At 33.3% G+C, this 23,857-nt stretch overlaps 1 protein-coding gene across 1 annotated transcript in view; it reads left to right on the top strand.

The window, feature by feature from the left end:
- Nucleotides 1-23,857, top strand: part of LOC137398081 (hemicentin-1-like) — a 150,611-nt gene that overhangs the window by 57,733 nt on the left and 69,021 nt on the right. The window contains exons 18-28 of the mRNA XM_068084186.1: nucleotides 238-357; nucleotides 1,112-1,273; nucleotides 3,275-3,351; nucleotides 4,652-4,733; nucleotides 6,244-6,422; nucleotides 7,771-7,885; nucleotides 14,147-14,287; nucleotides 15,398-15,600; nucleotides 16,247-16,447; nucleotides 19,781-19,946; nucleotides 22,221-22,377. Coding sequence (XP_067940287.1) covers nucleotides 238-357; nucleotides 1,112-1,273; nucleotides 3,275-3,351; nucleotides 4,652-4,733; nucleotides 6,244-6,422; nucleotides 7,771-7,885; nucleotides 14,147-14,287; nucleotides 15,398-15,600; nucleotides 16,247-16,447; nucleotides 19,781-19,946; nucleotides 22,221-22,377 — 1,603 coding nt within the window. The remainder of the gene's footprint in view (nucleotides 1-237; nucleotides 358-1,111; nucleotides 1,274-3,274; nucleotides 3,352-4,651; nucleotides 4,734-6,243; nucleotides 6,423-7,770; nucleotides 7,886-14,146; nucleotides 14,288-15,397; nucleotides 15,601-16,246; nucleotides 16,448-19,780; nucleotides 19,947-22,220; nucleotides 22,378-23,857) is intronic.

Genomic DNA, 23,857 nt, shown 5'->3' with positions numbered 1-23,857 from the left:
AGTCTCCTTGGATATGAATATGGCTGGGATAACTGTACTGGTTTCTCATGTTTACAATGAATAAGATTGATTCTTATGTATTTAATAGATAGAACCACATCCTTTGTTTACACTAGGTAAAGTTATTAACTCCTCGCACTGTAAATCAAAATATTTATTTTGTTTATCCGGAAGGATTCATAAAAAACTTTCCCATGTCATAACAAAACTTAACTGTCTTACTACCTGTTTTGACAGTTCCACCGGAGATCACAGACTTTGGTCCAACAGAATATACAGTCATTAGCGGTGATCCAGTAACACTTCAATGCCAGGCTGCAGGAACACCCATGCCTACCGTTCAGTGGAGGAAGAATGGTAAGTTCTAAGCGCGAGCTGTAAGTCCAGGAGGAGATAATTCTAAATTATGATATTGAGAACTCCTCATGAAAATTCTCTTCAAGTGTTGTCACGACTGAGGAACATAGACACTGAGAATAGTGTTTATATAATATTGTATATAACATAATAATATATATAATATTATAAATAGTATAATAGGGTTTATAATATTATAATATTATGTATAATATAATAGTGTTTATACAATGTTATATAATATAATAGCGTTTATATAATATTATATATAATATAATAGTTTTTATTTAATATTATAATATTATGTATAATATAATAGTTCTTATTTAATATTATAATATTATATATAATATAATAGTTTTTAAATAATATTATAATATTATATATATTATAATAGTTTTTATTTAATATTATAATATTATATATAATATGATAGTTTTTAAATAATATTATATATAATATAATAGTGTTTATATAATTTTATATATAATATAATAGTGTTTGTATAATATTATATTATTATATATAATATAATAGCCTTTATTCATACTGAATTAGTTGTTCAAATAGCTTGTTTATGTACCTGCTTGAGAATGTGCCTATGCGTTGCGTGTAAACCTTTTTTAGTATTATATGTTTCCTAAGCAGAAGTTTTAGGAGAAATATGTTTGCTTTTCATTTGAAGGTTTCAATAAGACACAGAATGGTTGATCAAATTAAATTCTATTTTTAAAAGTTTGATTATGTTTAAAAGGAAATTTCCTGACATCTGAAGATTTTGCAAGTGGGCTCACCATTATGGCTGATGGATCTCTTAGACTAAGTTCTGCAAGGACAGGGGATGAGGGGCTCTACTCATGCGTAGCAACCAATGATGCTGGAAAAGCTACTAAAAGCATAAAACTCGTAGTTCAAGGTAACCAATCACCAACCTTTTATCTTTGGGATGAAAGTTTCTTGTCTTACTATCATAATCATTACCCAAGCAGTCTGGTGCGACGTGAGATTCCATCATGCGTGATAACTATATGCTATATTATTCTTACAAGAGGAAAGTGTCTGACTGGCGCATATGGTAGTGTGCTTGTCTCGGGAGTGGAATATCTGGGTTTGTTTTATTCCTATGAGGTGCAATTCCGTTTTCATAACGGTCTTAGTGTGATTTCGGACAGACAGCTGCGACTCTTTGAAGGCTAGTACGCTGGCGGTCCCGTGCGCGTGAGAAATCGTTGACCCACGATCAAACACGAACGAAGCGATTGCTTGGGAGATTTATGATAAATGCATATGTGCACACAACTCACGAAAATGATTCATCAACGGCCGTCGCAAACCCTTGTACCGAAATCTCATCAACAAATTTAACCATTTTTCAATGGAGTCGTTTAAGTATAATAACGATACAAAACACATATAAACCTATTTAAATATGTTACCAAGTCTTTATTATTTGTAGAAAATTTCCTAAACCTTACCCATCTCATTGGATTATACATAAATAGGCAGATTAAATCGGCCCAAAATCGTTTTTAAAACTTGGCAAGCCTTATTTTTATCAAAATTAAAACTGGCAAATGAAATGCCGAGCGACAGAGAATAGAACCATCAAGTCATGCACATTTCACCAGTCTATAGCATTGTCGAATTGCTGAAGGTTTCTGTAATTAACGTAGAAGTACTTAAAGTAATCGTTTCTTTTTTGCCGATTTCAAAGTAACTGACATTTTGTACACTTATAAGTACTATGGTATTCCAACTGATGTCCAAAGCAGTGAAAGTAAAGGAAATGACGATGATATTTTTTCTAACGATTCTTATGAGATTATTACAATATTTAATTATAAAAATAATTATTCAATTTTGTAAGGTTTAATTATAAGAATAAGGGTCAATAAGCATTCGAATTTACAAGATCGAAGTATATAGTGACCGATGTTGGGCAATATGTTACTATTATTATTTTTTCTAAATAGTTTTGTTAAATGGATTTTCTAAAAATCTATATAAATATCACAACTTCTTGATATTGTTAGCTATGACGTTTTGAAATGTAAACAAAATTGTGCATTGGTTTTCTATTATTAGTGTATTACTATATTATTAATATTGGTTATTCTAATAATATCAGTGCATTTTATTTCTAATATTGCATTTCTCCTATTGCGGGGAGAGATATAAACATATAATCTTTTCCTTTCATTATTGCTGTTTGTTGTACATAATAACACCCAGTACATTACAGCTAACATTGCAGTTATCCTATTGCACTGCAGTGCCATTTGACTGCTAATATTGCATTTCTCAACCATCAGTACCCTTTATTTTTTTCAATATCACTTTGGTCGTGGGCTGTATGACACGGGAATTTCTAATGTGTAATAGCTATGTGCACAATTATTCTTTGGTGAGGGAAGGTGATGAAGAGGCGCAGTTATTAGCGTGTTTGGCTGAAAATGTGAAGATGTGAGTTCTATACTTGTGGGTTATAATCTTTTTTCCTTAAGCTCTTAACGTGGCTTTGAACGGACAGATGGGAGCGAACCTTATTATAGTAAAGATTAGTGAACGATATTTTAATTGAGATTTCCAGCAATAATAAAAAGGAAATATTGTTCCTGCTTGACAAGTGAAAGAGTAATAAAAGCCTCCAGATCATTTATGGATGTGAAAGTGGCAAAAATAATTCATCTCAGTATTTCAAAAGTGCAGGCTTCTGCCATTATTTAATGTTTTGTTTCATCCGCTCTCTTCTGTGAGATTTGTGTTGTTTACTAGCATCAGCCTCATTCCTTTTTAGAGCCTCCATCGTGGTCCATAGACTATGTTCCTAAGGATATCAATGTTGTACAAGGATTTCCAGCGAAACTGCTATGTCCATCTCAAGGTTTTCCTAAACCAGAGATCGTGTGGTACAAAGACGGCATTGAACTAACAGGAAATGAGCTCAGCTTGAGCCTCAATTCTGATGGTTCACTCGACATTTCCATTGCCCAGGTATAGAGAGGCTGCAGGCACCATAGAGTTGTCTATCTTGAAATTCAGTATCATTCCGTAGAGTTATTAATTTTTACTGATATAATGATTATATAAGGTTATCTTTGTGAACAGATCATCATAGAGTTGTTCAGGGTAATAGTTAGCCTGTCTTGACAAGCTGTTGTTTTTGCGTAGTTGTCCCCCCGTCGAGCAGCGAGCAACAGCAGCTTGTCACAAGACGTACTGCACCTGATGCATCAGCTGCACTTATAGGGAGTTGTTCTCTTCCGTCTATGCGGCTTGACCGCGATGTTATGGCGGTCGCTCCATTGGTAACCATAACGGATTTCACGCAAAAATTTATGTAGAAAAAAACAAGATTACAACGTTTAACCAAAGACCAGTTTCTGCGATAAACTTTAGTAGAACTTAAGAATAAAATAAACTTAAAATAAAATCCATAAGAACAAATAAAACTGACTGATACAAAAATAGAAATAAAACTGATTGAGCGCACAAATAACGACATGTTTAGTCGCTGTTGTTGCCTAAGTTCTCAAATTCTAATAATGTTTACTGCAGAGAGGGGTCGCCAGTTAAACATTCTTATCTTCATTTTTCTACATAAATTTTTGCGTGAAATCTGTTATGATTACCGATGGAGCGACCGGAATAACATCGCAGCCAAGCCGCATAGACGGAAGAGGACAACTCCCTATGAGTGCAGCTGATGCATCAGGTGCAGTACGTCTTGTGACAAGCTGTTGTTTCTCGCCGCTTGACAGGGGGACAACTACGCAAAAACAACAGCTTGTCAAGACAGGCTAGGTAATAGTCTGATACAGATCTATCGCTATCATGTATCACTTATGTCATAAGATTAACTATTTCACGATTTTATAGAATTATGCCATAGAGTTAAGGTGTGTCGATAAAAAGCTTTTTAATTGAAAATGCTGCGTTTTGCTGGTATATTAGATCTTTCGTAATCCGACACTGTGAAGTTCAATTTGGTTCTTGCTCTGCTGCTTATAGCATTTTATTTTTCCAGATCTTTTTGAGGTTAATTTCTCTTGATAACAGTTTGCAATCAGCCTAAAAGCATTTCGCTATATATTACATTATGGTATTGTCTAATATAGCTTTATACGGTCAACTTGCAGTATTTTGGTATTTTATATGTGTGAAATAATGATTTGCATGGGATCAACTGACAAAACCAACTCTTTTCAACAAGTGCCTTTTTTCTATTTTCTATCATTAGCCAGCTTACTATCATTGATTATCAGAACTTGACGAATGTTTCATGTTGTGGCAGGTGTCAGACAGTGGCAGGTACACGTGCAAAGCTGTCAATGAAGCAGGAGATTTGAGTCTCGATATTGACTTCTTCGTTTATGGTGAGTGACTCTCTCTACTCTGTGTACATTTTTCACACCAGCCAATAGGAAGGAAGACAATATCTTACTAAAGCATTTGCTAAATATCATGAACATACACGTGCTTGTGAATCTTATCTTTTTGAAGGATTTTGTCTGTAACGTCGCACAGATATTATATCAATAATATTATTAGGAATAATCTTAATAATTATTTATATTGTTAATAATGTTATATCAACATTATTTATATATAAATAATATTGATATAACATTATTGGTATAATATAATAATGTTATACCAATATTACCATATTAATATTGGTATAAATTAGTATATATTATATATTAATATAATAATATATTAATAATATGTATTATATATTAATACATCAATTCATATGCAGCTTGTGTAGGATGATCTTTAGCTTCAAAAGTGATATAAAATGTCTGGTGTTACCTGAGTAAATTTTACCTGAGTTTATTTTTATATAAAAAATACATAAAAATGTATAAAAAATATTTTTTTATATAAAAATATATTTTTATACAAATATTCATTTAAATATATTTATATAAACATGGTTTTAGCTAGTACTAGCTGGTACTGGATGGTACTAGATTGTACTGGGAGGTACTTAGTCGTACTGGATAGTATTTGATGGTACTGGATGGTACTAGATGATACAGTAATGTAATGGATGGTACTGTGCTATACTTTTACACAAGTACACCGTGCTGGTCAATAGTTCTTAGTATCATAAAAAATACAAATCTATTTAACTCTTAACAACTAGTTTTTATCAATTTTAACATTTTGCAAATGATACCAAGCCAACTAACTTCATTATAACATATAATTCTAGTAATTTACTCAACCAATAGCTGTTGTATTTAAAATTAAATAAACACATGTTGGCAATCAAGCCCAGCTGTTTGAATAAACCTCTCATGTCTGATATATGATATATAACCTTCCAATCACCTTTGAGCTGAAGGTTTTTCTTTCAGTGTTAAACAACTTTATAATAAAAGCATGTTATTGTAAGACAGTTCCGACACACTGCATTTCCTTAAATTGTTAATTTTGTATAAACATCCTTTTCAGTGCGTCGTCAGATCTTGTGGAACTTTTGTGTCTTTGAAGTATTTTAATCAAGTCAAGTTGGTAATAATAAATAATAATAATAAAGTAATGGTAATACATTAATAGTAATAATAATACAGTAATAATACAGTAATAGTAATAATAATACAGTAATAGTAATAATACAGTAATAATAATACAGTAATAGTAATGAAAATACAGTAATAATACAGTAATAGTAATGATAATACAGTAATAATAACAGTAATAGTAATGATAATACAGTAATAATACAGTAATAGTAATAATAATACAGTAATAATAATACAGTAATAGTAATAATAATACAGTAATAATAATACAGCACCATAACAGGTTGTAGGATAGTTGTTACTTCTCACGTGTTTCGTGTTGTTACATATAAACTGTGAATGTCTTTTACAGTGCCGCCCGTGATTCCTGAGGATCCTCTGCTATGGCCTGTAGATGGGGAAGTAACTACCGTAGTCACTTCTACCCTCACTCTGCAGTGCCCTGCTGAGGCTATTCCACCACCAGTCATTACTTGGTATCTAGATGGGAATGAGCTGGAGGTAGAGCCAGAGAGAATGCTCCTTCAGCAGGTTGAGATATATCCATTTTATTCTCTATATATTTTTTCCTTGTTGAATCATGGAGTTGAAAAAGTAGCGGATTGGCACCTGATAAGTCCGGTGTTTATATAAAACTAGGTAAATGTCCGGTGTTGTATGGGTAATAGAATAAATACCTAATGATTACCTAATGAATTTGAGTTACTTACCTGAAAAACTAGATCTTTACTAAAACAATACCCGCGTTTTGGGCCAGCTTAACAACCGTTACACATAACATTAACATAGCATACATAACGGTCAACAGAGCTAGTTATTTATCTCGAGCAAGTGCTTTAAGCGCGAGTATTTTAACCAATGTAATGACTACTTGCCCACTGAATTAATTGTACTCTGTGTAGCTTAATGGTTAAATTCGCCGCCGGTAGATCTGAATGTCCCGAGATCAAATCCAGTTCTGTGCAAATCTTTCATTGCTAGATTTCAATAGCTATAGCTGGAAAGACCGAAAGACGGAATTTGAGATTTATATATATATATATATCTATATATATAGATTTAGATCTATATATATATATATATGTATATATATATATATCTATATATATAGATTTAGATCTATATATATATATCTATACAGATGTATTACTCGGGGCTTTAGTTCCCTAGTCTTGGCTGCAACATTAAAATCATGGATGGTGTTAGAAAGGGCATCAAACCACAATTGCTCCTTTGCGAAATCTGGTTGTGACGTCGGTGACTAAACCTACCCTGCCATCTGCACCGCACTGTGTTGGTGGTAAGCGTCGATGAGGAGGATGGCCAGCAAACCTGCAGGACCAAAAACAAAACTTGACAAAGGGTGGAGGTGCTCCTTTGCGAGTCAGTGGCCAGCTAGCTAAAGATGGTGTCTCAATGAAAACGGATAACATAAGGCAGTGGAAAACTACTGTTGAAACCTGCCAGGAATAGTGATGGTTATAGGAAGTGAAGGAGTACCATGAGAAACACATTGACGATTTATATAAATAAATAATATATATAAATATATATATAAAATATATTAATAATTTTTGTAAATCTCAGTGTTTGTCTTTTTGTTAAACCCTGTGTCCGGTTGAAGCAATTAAAATCTAGTAATGAAAAATCAACATGGCACTGGATTTGATCTCAGGACACCCTGATCTATAGATGACGAACTTAACCAGTAAGCTACGTAGAATACAATGGGGAACCTAAGTCCTCACAGGACATGGCCCTTAGAGAGAGAGTCTGCTCTCAACTCATGGATAACCTGCTAACAAAGTGGTTACAATGCAGTCTGTTTGTTTCAAATGTGATTGTTAAATGTGACGCATGAATAAGAGTCTTGTTTTAGGATGGCCGAGTGTTGGTGATAAAACAGCTCGATCTCTCTGATGCTGGAAGATACAGATGCGTGGCGAAGAATGTAGCCGGGGAAACAGAGAGAGCTACGAATGTGAACATTCATGGTAAGGAAACTTTCCAACTAAAAATTCTTCAACTCATTTTACTTGTAGACCTACTTCCTGACACCCTCTCAGATACATTGATGTATGAGCACAATTTCTTTGATCATTGGGTTTTTAAATTCAATTACTCTGCAACTGGCTTCAAAAGGTTAATTTTTGTATTTAGAGAGTATGATTATATATGGGGTTTCATTTTGTGCACCAAGTTGGAGCAGCTTAGGTGTAGTGCTCAACCTCGCAAGTCAAAACGTCTGAGAGGCACGGGGATTTTATTCTCAGAGTAAATATTTTGTATTCAAATTAGCTTGAGTAACAGGTAGTAAAAATATCATGTTAGGGAATTCATGTACCTGCTAATTGGACACTCAAACCAAACTATTTTTAATAATATATTTGCCTGGAACTTTGTTAAATTATTTGATCCTTTATTGACTGCTAAAATGTATGAGCAGACAATTCCTAATCTTTGTTTTTTGTTGTTGGCAATGTTCAGTTGATCATTGTATATCCACCACCTGTTCACCAAATCTTTTACTAAATTTCAGTGTTTGATGAGTGTTTTATGAACAGGCCATGGCCTATTAATGTGTCTGATAATTTTCAGCCCTAGTTGCATGATTGAATTATTCCATTCAACTGAATTCATTAAACTTAATGAGTCCAGTTGAATTTAGTTGAAAGGGATTGAATGATTTGCTGGGTACTGGGAATCATGTAAGACTACAGACTGATAGCCTGTAATAAATTGCTCTGTTGGGGTCGGCAGATATTCTCACTTGTGTTATTATTACAACTTTTTTTTAAAAATCGTTATAAACTCAAGAGACAGCCGTTTGACTAAGTATGTAGCCATTCTGCTCGCTTGGGTACAAAAAATTTACCATGTTAAAATATCATTTGGTTTTCTGTAAGTCAAACAACCATGCAAGCCAGCATAAAAAATAATTTCTTTGCTGTTTTTAAGTTGTCTAACATAATTTTTGAAAATAATAATGAATCAGGTGGCTCCTCAAAACTGTTAAAATCTTTTACTAAAGACATACATCTTTAATAGACATTGATATGTATAGATAGATATAGATATATAGTATATTTATATAGATCTACATCTATAGACATCTAGACATATCTTTAGATATCTATAGATATATAGATTCCTATAGATTCAATATTTGCCCATATGTTGAATCTATAGATATTCAATATATATAGATTGAATATCGGTCTATAATAGTGGTTTGTTGATTATGTAAAATTAAATTATGTTAACGTGTTTACTCTAACTCTCAATTTTAGAAGTTTACCTTTTAATGGTTCAAAAAACACTGAGAAATATGTGTCCATGTTTAAAGTGAATACTCTGATATTATTGAAGTAAATAAGGATGCTTTTTGATTTATACTGAGAGCACAGCTTCCATCAGTAGCTTGAATATCAAAGGGACCAATGTAATGTCAGTGCTAGAGAAAGTACATCTTTTTTGTTTAAGCTCTTGTGACAGAAAACTGCAGGTTTCTCTGAAGCTTTTTTTAATAACATATATTCACAGGAAAGTGCTGCGAATATACTTTGTGTTCCTTTGTGTTTCTTTGTGTTCCTAGGCTGATATACTGTTTTCAAGCTCTATTTAAAAAAAACTCATGCAGAAGATGTTGAAGAGTCTTTATTTTTCAGATACCAGATTATTATAAAAATTATAAAGTTTTATTATTTTTATTATAAAGTTCAAATTGCTATAAAAATTATTATTGTAAATTATAAGCTCACATGTGAAAGACTAACAAAGAAGCTTCTAACCAGTTTTCTAGTTGCATGTTGTTGTCATTGCAGTGCCACCCAAAATTGAAGACCACCCAGCAAGCTCCAGAGAGAACATAACTACGATAGCGGGAAGAAGTATATTTATAGAGTGTGCGGCTGATGGCATACCAAAACCAGAGATCTCTTGGTTTAAGAATGATATGGTTGGTAGACTCTTTTCTGAAATGTTATTTTATAATACTCATGTTAGCATATCTACTCACGGTACTAGGGCAAGATTTTATGTTCATGTTATTATTGTTAGTGTAAAACAGTTTCTAACATCAGGAGAAGACAACTTTAGTTGTAGACATGACAATGCAGTTACTACTAAAAGCTACTACTACTAGAAGTTGAAATACTAAATCTACCGTGCACTTTTTAGTAATTTTTTACATTTTTTTTGTAAAATGTAATTTAGTTTTTCTCAAAAAAAAGGCTCTTTTCTGGTTTGTATTTCATACCACAACTATCACAGTGACCACCTAAATGACAGCCTGTTCTCATTCTGCGCTTTGTAGGGGACCATTTTGTAACCTTGCACTTTGGAGACTTTGTCAAGTAATATATAAATGCATGTATTTTGACGATAGCAATCTCCTAGCACTTTGATCAGTTTTGAGCATTAATGAGGATATTTTAGGACCACATTATGACATAGCTAATGGGTAAACCAAAGTGATTAATGTCCAGATATAGTTAAGTATCAATAACATATGGTTAACAATAGTTAGTATATGTTTACTAAAGTTAACTGAATTCATATAATGGTTAACATATAGTAACATGGTTAACAGATAACATAGCCATAGTTAATATATATTAAATTATAGTTAATATACAGTCAACTTTTTTTAACATATAGTAAACTATAGTTAACATGTGGTTACCTATATTTAACACATGGTTAGCCACAGTTAACATATAGTAAATTATAGTTAATATGCAATTAACTATAGTTATTATATGGTTAGCTATAGTTAAAATATGGTTACTGTTGTTAACTTATGGTTAGCCATAGTTAACATATTGTAAACTATAGTTGATATATGGTTAACTAAACTAATGTTATAGTTAACTTTTCTCTCGTCTTCTACCTCATCCAGCAGTTAATGGGCCTTAGCTGAGTTCTATTCGGAAGAAAGGCTTCAGACTGCCTTTACTTCTTTAGTCTAAAAATTCTGCTAAAGACCCAAAGTTCTGTTGATTCAATGCAACTAGTTTAGTCTACTTCTATCGTAACTGGAGAAGTTCCTTTCTGACAAAAGAGTTGCGTTACAGGAATCTCTAGTAGTACATGTCTGTGTCTTTGATTGCTAATTTTCTAACAGTTTGTATATGATATTATATAGTTTGTATAAGTTTGTATATGATACAGAGATTGTAAGTTTGTACATCATAAGTATACAGTTGTATATTAAAAATTTGTACATGTTTGTATATGATATTTGTATAGGTGTGTATATGGTATTTCGAATAGCCTAGGTATATATAAGATATTGCTAATAGCCTAAGTGTGTGTATAATTTGTCCATATGTAGGACGGTAGCTCTTTCTGTATCCTGTTGACACCTCCAGTTTGTCACCTTTCTAATGTTATCTGTCTAGCCGCTAAAGTCAACAGAGGAAGTGCTAATACTAGATGGCGGGCGTAGGCTGCACCTCACCAACCCTGAGCCAGAAAATGAAGGCACCTACATCTGTGTTGCTGGCAACTCTGCAGGAACAGCTCAAAAGTCCTTTGTAGTGAATGTCTATGGTGAGGGTTTGACTTTTTGGAGTTGTCCTATCCTCTTTGCATTTTGATCATGCGGCATCTAAGTATTGCCTCATAGTCTTTCAAGCCAGCTTTTGTGGTTTAGTTTTTATGTTATTCTGTGATTAACCTATGAAGTAGGGAATGTTGAAAAGATAAAAAGGAAAGACAACTTTTAATATGGTGTACATACAGCGATTAAAAGTCACTGTAATTAAAAGGCAGTAAGCCTGGTTATACCAGGCTTACTGCCTTTTAATCACAAGCCTGGTTATACCAGGCTTGTGATAAAAAAAATTTTATCACAAGTTTTTTTGATAGAAAAAGTTTAGGGATAAATTTTTTTTATCACAAAATGAAAGAAATTTTCTTTTGTAAAAAAGTAGTTTTATTTTTTTTCTAACATTTAACTTAAATATGGAGTTTTATTAAAAATGAAATTGGAACAGCTAACCAAAAATTAATCACAACATAAAAAACTGTTTTATTAGCAGACAATCACATTTATGACACTATGACACTGTGACGCAAATCCCCGCAGTTTTAAATTGCCCTAAACCTCCAGTAATAAGTGTATTGCAACCATAGACCTATTAACTATACTATATATATATATATATTAAGTATAGTTAATAGGTCTATGATTGCAACTAATTAGCAGTATAAACAAAACACGTATTTACACCAATTGAGTATTTTGAATTTTTTGTGTTTGTACAAAAACTACGAAAATTTTATAAGTTGTGCATATAATTTGTTTTAAAGTTTGTCGTATTAGTGCCCATTTTTAAATACTTAATTCATATTTTGGTGGATATTTAGTGTACGCTAACAGTAAGTCTGGTGATGCCTTAGATTTTTTTAATTTTCAATCAGATGATCAGCAGGTTAGTGTTTAAAAGGCTGGTTCTTGGGAAACAGTCAGAGAATTGAAACAAAATATTTAGAGCAGTTTGGTGGAAAGGTATGGAGCATATGTGTGTGTAGTTTGAATGAAATCAGTCAAAAATGCTGAAACCAACTATGCTTAAACAGACTATCAGATACACAGAATGCCAAAATTGAATTTGTTAATATAGGTTTGTGGAGACAGTTAAAATATCAATGTTGCTTCGTCAGCGAAGAATTATTATTTTCAGGTTCCAGAAGATTATAAATTTTTGTCGTCTGAAGAATCTAAAAAAACGTATCATCATGAACATTTCCATTTGTGATAGTTATATTTGTTGATGCCTAAGATGTGATGCCAGAGATTATTCTTCTGTCTTTGTTGCAGTGGAGCCCAAAATATCAAACTCAGGGGAAGTTTCATCTCGTGAAGTGGTTCGTGGAAAAACCATTCAACTTGTTTGTCCTGCTGTCGGAAATCCTACGCCATCTATCACTTGGACTCGGTCTGGAGAGATTGTTGGTAGGCTGGTTTTCATTAACGTTCGTTACAGATAATTATTTGGTTCTGCTCAAAAATTGCTATGCTGCAATAATAGTATTAGCCTGTGTGCTGCTATTGTGACACCTATGCTACAATAATAGTATTAGCCTGTGTGCTGCTATTGTGACGCCTATGCCCAGCTCGGAAAGCTAGCTACTTTTTTGGCCTAGTAAGAAAAACCTGTGTTCGGGCTGATCATCATTGTGGTAAATATCAATTAGCCAATTAGCACGTCTGCTAGATTACCAACATGAAAATATTTTAGAAATTCTTCATACCTCTCTGGCTTGTGAGTTGCTAAACAGTGATTACCAGAGACAACTGGTTTTTTTAATAAAAATCTAGACCTGCCAACTATCTCAATAAGAAAGTAAGACCTGCCAATTATCTCAATAAGAGAATGACCTGCCAACTACTTTACCTAGAGAGCGAGACCTACCTTATATTGATATGAAAAGCAAGTCATGCCAAACATCACAATAAGAGAACAAACCTTCAGCTATTTTACTTGGAGAGCAAGACCACCATATATAGAGAAAAAACAAAACCTGCCAACTATCCCAATAAGAAAGCCTGACCTTCTAACTATCCTACTAGGAAACAAGACCTGTCATATATATGTCAATAACAAACAAGACCTGCCAACTGTCTGACTTAGTGAACAAGACTTGCCATATATAGCAATAACCAATAAGACCTGCCAACTGTCTTACTTAGTGAACAAGACTTGCCATATATAGCAATAACCAATAAGACCTGCCAACTGTCTTACTTAGTGAACAAGACCTGTCATATATATATCAATAACCAATAAGACCTGCCAACTATCTTACTTAGTGAACAAGACTTGCCATATATATTAATAACCAACAAGACCTGCCAACTATCTTACTTAGAAAACACAACTTGCCATATATAGCAATATGAGGAAAAGACTTGCCAACTATCTCAATTATAAAACAAGACCTGCCAACTATGTCAATAAATGAATAAAACTTTCTAACTACCTCAATAAATGAACAATACATAATATCAAATTAGAAAACAAGACTCACTCTCTTCATTAAAGAACCAGATTTTGAACTATTTTAGTTAGAGAAAAAACATTTCTGCTATCACAATTATAGAACGAGATCTGTCGGCTGTCGCAATTAAAAATAGGCCTTCTAACTATCCCCATTGAAGAGTTTGACCTACAATTATCCCAGTTGAATCTTACAGGAATAACCAACTTACAGACACCAATCTGTGAGCGGCACTGGTTTGTTTGCAGATCCTGATCTCTACCCAATCAGTGAAAACGGTTCTCTTCTTACCATCCCATTGGCTGATGTGGCGGATAGTGGTCGCTATGTCTGTATAGCTGAGAATGAAGCTGGCAAAAAGGAGAAAACATTTGATGTGACACTTCTTAGTAAGTGCTTTACAAATATCATAAATATTGTAGTGTTTTTAAGTAACAATAAAGTTAGGTCTGTTTTCTATTCAGTATTCAACTGTTCCTTTATCTTTAACTTTGTTTGAATAATTTGAACGAGGCAAAGAAATTTGTAACTCTAAGAGATTAGGTATAGCCATCACTAAATCATTTTGTTAAGGGTCCAACAAAAACCAAAGAAAATATTCGACTCAGTCCAATTTCAAAGCGACACAGATATACAATTGTTGATTTTTTTATATCACAAGACATAAGCAATAAATTTCATTCATTTTTACTTCTCAACTACTAACAACATGTCACTTCAGTTTGAAGGCAATGACAAACTGAAGCTATAGCTAGCTGGCAGCTCATGATGAAAAATCAACCAAATGGTAGTAGATTTTACATCTTAAACTCTCAAAGTTCAATGAAGACCAAATGTGTTTGATTCCAGGAGTTACTAATGACTGAGCTATAATATTACCAATGCTTTTCACAATAATAATAAGAATATCTTTACAATAACTGCCATAGTCTAATATGCTTAACCAGTGAACAATAGGCTAGAGTGTGATTGACACAGAATTTGTTGAGGGTTGTGGGAAGGGGCATCCGACCTTGATTGCTGTTTGTTCAAGATCAACAGTGTATATTATTCTGCTGTGGCTGCTGTGAGATAGGATATTTACAGCATGTGACTACCCTGGATAAGGTTTGTATGCCTTATGGCTACGCTGGATAAGTTCTGTATGCTTTATGGCTACCCTGGATAAGCAATGTATGCCTTATGGTTGCCTTACATAGGCCTGTATCTCTTATGGTTGCCCTGCGCAAGGTGTATATGCCTTATGACTACCCTGGATAAGTTTTGTATGTCTTATGGCTACCCTGGATAAGACATGTACACCTTATGGCTACCCTGGATAAGGCCTGTATGCCTTATGACTACCCTGGATAGGTCTGTATGCCTTATGGCTACCCTGGAGAAGGCCTGTACGCCTTATGGCTACCCTGGATAAGGCCTGTATGCCTTACGACTGCCCTGGCTACTCCAAACTGTTCAGATGCTTGTAATAGTTAGTGTAACTTTTTTTTGCCATGCAGTTCCTCCCAGCATTGATGTTTCCTCTTCAACCACAAATGTGTCAGTGGTGCAGAATGATACGGCTGTGCTAATTTGTGCTGCTGATGGTAGCCCTTACCCAGAAGTTCTTTGGCTATTCAACAATGAGTTGATCGACGCCTCTTCACGTCCACAAACTGAGATAAGTGCTAGGGGAAGACAACTGAGACTACATAATGTACAGGTGCGCTGTGTGTCTATATACATACCATTACATAGAGTGGTTGGTTAGAGGAAGATGATTTTTACCTATTCATATGTTGCTAGTTCCATTTTTGAAGTTTCTTCCAAAAATAGTTTTGCGTGACTCAGAAAACGGTGACCTTTACCCAAAATCATTAATAAATAACCTCAAATGTCTCCCGGTGTTATGCTGTGCATGAGCATGATAGTTTACATGGTAAAAATGATTTTCTTTAGTGGTTTACCTTTTTACAACTGAATCTAATGATATGAAAGGGCTGCTTTTATAAAGGTCTGGAGGTAATTCAAGAGACCCCAGTGGGCATTGAAGATGCTTTGTACGCAGTCTCATAGCCGCATTCAGTAGATCATAATTTTGTGCCTCATACATTAGTCTATCTCATAGATTTATCAGATGTACTATATATACCCGCATATAAGCCGATATGTGCAAGATAGGCTTATATTTGGGGATATACGGTACCCTTGCATGTCTCATTTTATAAATTAATCAATTAGCGTGTTTAGTTGTAATCAGTTTGTTTAGTTTTCAAGCCCAGCTTGTATGACTTTTCAATGATTGGAATGATATAAACATCTACCAAACCAAATGCTTCAGAAATTGCTACTTCCTGTTCTACTTGTAGTTATCTGATGAGGCTGTCTACACCTGCCTGGCTACCAACAAGGCAGGTGATGACAGGTTGAATGTGACACTCAATGTGCTTATCCCACCAAGTATTTCAACGGATGGTTTACAGCCGAACTCGTCGGTGGTGAAAGGACTGAGGACGGCCATAGAGTGTCCTGTCAAGGGCAAGCCAGAGCCGAATATCACCTGGTACAAGGTATAACATCAGAGTGATAATAGTTATATTACTATATTGATGATAACAATGTTATAATGACTAATTGTAACAAAATTGGTTTACTTTGGTAGTAATAATTACAACATAGTCCCACGACCAAACACAAGCGGAGCGAATGTTTGAGAGTTTTATGATAAGTGCATGTGCACACAACTCACGAAAATTATTCATCAACAACGTCGCAAACCCTTGTACCGAAATCTCATCAACAAATTTAACAATTTTTTAGTGGAGTCGTTTAAGTATAATAACGATGTGAAACACATAAAAATCTATTTAAATGTGTTACCAAGTCTTTGTAAATTGTCGACAATATCCTAAAACTTACTCATCTGATCGGATTATAGAAAAATAGACAGATTAATTTGGCTGAAAATCGTTATTAAAACTTGCCAAGCCTTATTTTTATCAAAATTAAGACCGGCAAACGAAATGCCAAGTGACAGAGAATAGAACCATTAAGTCGGGCGCATTTCAAGAAAAAATAACGTGCACATTTCACCAGTCTATAGCATTGGCGAATTGCTGATGATTTCTGTAATTAACGTAGAAGTACAGAAATATAATTTTTCTTTTTTGCCGATTTCAAAGTAACTGACATTTTGGACACTTTTGAGTACTTTGGTATTCTAACTGATGTCCAAAGCAGTGAAAGTCTATATAAATATCACAACTTCTTGATATCGTTAGCTATGACGTTTTGAAATGTAAACAAAATTGTGCATTGGTTTTATATTATTACTATATTAATAATATTGGTTATTCTATTATTATCAGTGCATTTTACTTCTAATATTGCATTTCTCCTATTGCTGGGGGAGAGATATAAACATATAATCTTTTCCTTTCATTATTGCTATTTGTTGTATATAATAACACGCTCACCCAGTACATTACAGCTACCATTGCAGTTATCCTATTGCACTGCAGGGCAATTTGACTGCTAATATTGCATTTCTCAACCATCAGTATCCTTTCTTTTTTTCCAATATCACTTTGGTCGTGGGCTGTATGACAGTGGAATTTCTAGTAGTAATAATAATAATGAAATGGTGTTAATAACAATCATATTAATAGCATTGATATCAATGACAACTATTATATCCAAATGGGTTTGATAAGATTTCAATTAAATTAAAGCAAGCTTTAGGCTATTGTGATATTCTTCAATTTAATTTGCTGGTTTCATGATAGGAAATGTTTATAATAGCACCAATAGTGTAATTAAAATTTATATTAATATTTTTTTTAGGTATACTGTCTATTCATAGTAACATCAATAGCTATGATAGCGTCAAATGAAGTTCTAGCAATAATAATAATTGCCATGATGATTTTCTCCAATTTCAGTTAATAGTTCAAACATGCTGCTGACACTGTTATAGCTGGTGACCCTTGTGATATAGCTCTAGGATGAACCCTGGCTTCACATGGAGTCTTTGGGTTGCTTTAGCTGTATGCTTATTATCTTACATCCTTGAGTAGCACTAATATATGACCTTTGGTTATAATATTCATACTAAAGAGAATAACAAAAGAGAATTATCGAGCAATTGTGAAATTCTGTTGTTTTAATCTTTTATTTTAATAACTTCAGTGTTTTTGAATGGTTTATAAATGTTTCACAGATAGTGTGAATGGAGTTTGCATTTACTGACTTGATATCAACCATCAACATAATATATAATCTTGTAGTATCTGTATAATATATAAATATATCTATATATAATCTATATATATAATATATTATCTAATATAGTCTATATATATCTATATATATCATATATGTATATAATATATATATTAATATATATAATATATACTAATATATAACATATATATTAATATATATTATATATTAATACATATTATATTGATGTATAATATATATACAGTTAATATATATATTACATATTAATATATAATATATTATATATATTAATATATATAATATACTATATATATTAATATATATATAGTATTATATACATTGTATATTATATATATAGAGATATATATATAATATATATATCTATATATATTACCTATATAATATATATAATATATTATCTAGTATAATCTCTGAAGTTTTACGTGCCATAACTTGCATCCTGTGTTGTGTATTGCTTATTATTAGTTTCATTATTATTATTTATTATTATTATTGCTTATTGTCAGTATGTGAAGATGAGTTGAAAAATAATAGACGCAAAATTGGTTGAAAGCGAAAATCTTTTAATAAAAAGATATTGACAAGATGAATATTCCTCTTACAGAAATCTATACTCAGACTTGTGTACTACTGATCATGTATTTTAGCATACGACACTTCTACCAATCACATTACAATGTCTTTGAACATATCCCAAACTTGCTCATCTGTTCATTTCTGTTGCAGGTTTCAAAATGCTGCTAAACTATGCTTAGAATATTTATATTTATCCTTCATCACATATGTCAAACATCATTTTCTATTGTGTGACACAAACATACTACATCTACCATCGTATATTTTAATTCATGAATTTTCTGTTACTACAAACTTCAATTCAATATCCTAATTCCTCTGCAATACTACTAGATTATCAACTTTTAAAACAATTTTGTTCAACTCAATAATTCATGATTTCTGTTTTTCATTTATGTTTTGGCATGCAACAAAAAAATTATTTTTTGGTGATTAGTAAGGCCAATAAATAGTTATGTATGCATAAAATAAAAATATCATGAGTTTCATCATGAAGAGAGAAAACTTACCATAAACATTTAAAATATCAATACTGACTTTCGATAGTGCACCTCAAACATGGCGTCTGCTACGTGAAAGGTGAAACAAAATTAATAACCATACAGTTTAGGTAATAGTTAAAAAGTTTTGATATTTTGTTTTTATGACTTGCTGTATAAAAAGTAAAAAAATCTATTTAAATTGACATTAAAGTATGCGCTACCTTTAACCTAACATAAAATGGCCAAAATCATGGACCATAAACTGAGTGAAAGTGATAACCAAAATGAGAAAACTTGTCGATACAAACCAATAATACCACAGTTGCTTACGGTTATTAAATTAAAAAGTTAAGCCTAGATTTTTTATTTAGAAGGGATAACAGGGTGAGTTTGGTAAGATCTTTACAGTTGGCATATTGTAACATTCCCATAACGTAAATGTTCTTGGAATGGATTACTTACGTTGTAGGAGTGTCTTCTGTAATTATTATGTGGTTAATAGCTAAAATATTCTAATTTTTCACCCATTTTTTCACTTACACTTTTTATTCTTCTCACTTTTTGCTGAATGTGTACTTACAGGATGGAGTTGAGTTGGGGATTGCAAGTAATCCTTATGTTGGATTGGTGAATGCGAGGCGTAGGCTGATTATTGCGAATGCATCTCTCAGTGACACAGCAATTTACACATGCAGGGCTAGCAATGTAGCTGGTAGGAGTGAGCTGAGACATCAGCTTACAGTCTATGGTGAGTACAGCCACCCTTCCAGTCCTCTCATTGCAAACTGAACGAAACTAGTATAAAAACACTGTAACCATTTTGCTAATTGCTAATTTGCTCGTTTTGTCAATTGCCAACTTGGTTGAAAATTGCTAATTTGTCAATTTTAGTGATTTCAGTTCAAACTCTGCTAGTCCTCAGCAATCAGTGATTTATGTATTATGTAAAAACAAATATGAAAGATTTTAAGACGGTTACCATGGGCTGGCCACTTGAGCATTGCCAACTGAGTCAATGTTAAATGCTTTCGTTGGCAGAAAAGTTTACAATCAAATGCCTTTGGACACACTTAAACTTTTTGGCCAACCGAGACTGACACTTATGTTTGATTTATTTACTTTATTCCATAACAAACAAAAATTATTATCAGCTCATTTTGCACAGTCACCACTGCCCTCTCCCGGTAACTTTGTACAAAATGTTTTTGATAGAGAGTAGTTGATTAGTTAGCCTACCGTGTTTGCACTTAAACAAAAGGAGACAATTATCTGTTTGCGTTCAGCCAACCAAAAACATGTTTACATCCCAACCTTACCTTAGTTTCGCCTTGCCAAAACTTTTTATCACAATTTGTTCTTCTTCGTCAAACGTGATACAGCTACTGAGGCTGATGATTATCCGTTGACCAATAACATTAGTAACAGTGATTATTTTATTTTAATAATAATGCCGTAAACTACAGTAAAAGGGATAACTCTTCTGACTTGGTATACGCTCAAGCTATTACTTACAGTAGTAGGGAAATGTGCTGAAAAAGTGCCCGAGCTCATTTTGCTACACTTTTGTTGCATTGTTTTTATGACATCAGCTGATGTAAAATTTATGCAAATTTAAATTTGTTTGGCAGTAGTTCTCCCACTCTTTGCACACACTTTGATTGGATTATTCCGTCTTAGAGGACTCGTTTTGCCTGCTGAAAATCTCTGTCAACTTGTTACAGTTGAATAAATTCATTAAAATATTCTGCATGAATCGAATCGACTAGAGTTGATTTTTGCCTTCCCTGCGTAGCAAAGATTTTAGCTCACGCAAAATTTTTATTTATTTTCCGTAGTATTTAATTTCATCAAGTGAAATAATATAGCAAATACTTGCATAACAAAGTATTATAAAATTTACGGTGAATAATTTATTGTCAAAGTATTTCTCATATGCCGTTTGGTTCAAAAGCTATGACAGTTTATTTTACTATGTTCTATTCACAGTTGTCCAAAGTTCACCCTACAACACATTTATAGCCTTGTCTTATGATATCAGCTTATGTAGAATTTTATGCTGATTAATTGAGTGTCAAAATCCTTTTTATAGACCGTGTCTTTTCATAAGTTATGTTATAACAACTTTTATGCACCGTTGTCAAATATTTGTTTTTGTTAAGTATTTATTTATGTCCCAGTAAAAAATTATTTGGGTAGTGAGAGTTAAGGATGAAATCTTGTTACCAGTACTAAGTTTGCATACATCTTAGCGAAACCTTGGCCAGTGCCGAAGTGTTACGCTGGGCCGACAAGCAGATCATGTTTCCATAGGGTGCTACAGTAAAGTGATGATTATGTGACGCCTTATGTTACATATAAAGCAACAGGAAAGCAAGGCCTATGCGCAAGGACAAGTGCGACGCCATTGATCAATATGGCCGTTCATGATATAACAATGGTGAATCACACGGGTATTTCGCTTTTGAACAGCAACACCGAATTGCGACAGAATGAGAGTGACATGGCTGTTTCCATGATGGCATTGCAGGAGGTGTGGTCACTACGCTTTCACCTTGTGGAAACTGTATGAAAATGTCGTAGTTTTTAATGACAATGTTACTAATATCATAGTAAATGATATCAATGTTATTACATTGTAATATCAAAGTAAACCATTTTTGTCACAATCAGCCACTATAATATTGTTCGTATTGTATGACTATACGTGTCGTATGACTATTAATACATGTATAGTCATACGTCGACGTATGGCTGCCCAACATATGAGAAATTTGCGTATACGAGACAATTCTCGATGCGGCGATTTTTAGGTGACAGTATGAAAACAGCATCGCTCAGTCGGTCTTTCTCGTCGTCTTCTGTATGGAAATTTAATAAATACGGCTGGAAGTCGCCGGTACAACCGGTATTATTTATGAGTTTGGTTCTAATGTTTGACTGCTCTTCACAAACTGATATCTTTGGCTAACATATGTACACGCATTCAGTCGCTGTTGCAATACAAAGGCCTCTTCTGCTTCAGACCCTCCGAGCATAGAGGACTCTGATGTGGTGACACCTTTAGAGGTACTCATCAACTCCAGCATAACTATAAACTGCATAGCAGATGGAATACCCAGACCTTCAATCGAATGGCTTAAAAATGGGCAGACTCTCTCTGGCGACAGTCGACAATGGAGGTATTCCTTTGACCTTCATCCAACCTTGCAGCATCTTTAGTTTCATCTATATATATAAATCTCAATTTGCGTCTGCCTGTCCAGCTATAGCCATTAAAATTTAGGAATGAAATATGAAATACTTACAGGCACCAACATCACAGATTGGTGTCTGTAAGTAGGTTCTTCCTGCAAGGTTCAACTGGGATAATCTTAGGTCAAACTCTCCAATGGGGGTAGTTAGAAGACCAGTTTTTAAATGCGACTGCCGGTAGATCTCATTCTATAAATGTGATAGCTGAAATGTTTTATTCTAACTAAAATAGTTCCAAATCTAGTTCTTTAATGAAGAGAGTGGGTTTTGTTTTCTAATTTGATACTCCGTATTGTTCACTTATTTAGGTAGTTAAAAGTTTTATTAATTTATTGAGATAGTTGGCAGGTCTTGTTTTCTAATTGAAATAGTTGGATTTAGCTGGATTTCATCTGAGAACCTTCCGTGTCTCAGGCAATTATCTTATTAATTAAGCTACGCTCTTCATTAGATTTTAGGAGTCATTATGGCAGTTAAAATACGCAACAACACTAAAGCTTGCTCTCACATCTCTTATTAATAAGTCTAGCAATACGGATAACACCGTACTCAAATTAGTCATTGGCAATGTGCCAGGCTAATGGCAAGTGGCAGGCAACTACATTACCTGTGACTGTTTATAAGCTGGTATTTAATACCAGTGCAACGCCGGACATTCGGCTAGTCTCTTATAACTTTGTTCCGCTGTCAAAACTTTCTAATTTGGTGGCAAAAAATAGCAAATTGTTCACTAAGTTCATGTGCTTGAAAGATTGTTAAGGAGGTCATTGGTTAATGAAAGATGGCAGAATTTTAATTGTAGTTCCATTTATTTTGTGTATAAGATACATACAATTATACTAGATCTCCTTGTATCATCAAATTTGATAAATACTATTTAAATGATAAAAGTATCAAGACTAATGTTATCATGATTAAATGTTATTAATATATACTATAACAAGAAAGTTACACCAAGTAAACCATAGGTGGTCTTCTTTCACCTTTAAAAATAAGCTTACACAAAATTTCAGTATATTTTATCAGAAATTATCGGTATTTTTTAATCATTTGCGAGAGTTTTTGATGCTTGAGGTAATCTGACTGTCAGGCTGTTTCAAGATTAAAATTGACAAAACTTGATCATGGTTAAAATGCTCATAAGAAAAATGCTCAGATTCAAGTAAAAGTGCAATTATGATGTCAATAGTTACAAGACAGAATAGAGACGCGGAATGCTGCAACTTGATCGCAATAGCTAATAGCAATTATGAGAGCGACAGGCAGTGGCAACTAGTGATGTCATTTAGTTACGTATTTTTCATTTGAGATTTTTAACCGAGATCAAGTTTTGTCGATTTTAATCTTGAAACATCCAAGCAGTCAGATCACCTCAAGCATTGAAAACAATCACAAATGATAGAAAAA

Source organism: Watersipora subatra, chromosome 6 (genome assembly GCF_963576615.1).
Source record: "Watersipora subatra chromosome 6, tzWatSuba1.1, whole genome shotgun sequence".
Lineage (NCBI taxonomy): Eukaryota > Metazoa > Bryozoa > Gymnolaemata > Cheilostomatida > Watersiporidae > Watersipora > Watersipora subatra.
Note: the sequence above shows the minus strand (reverse complement) of the source record. Positions and strands in the feature narration are given on the sequence as shown.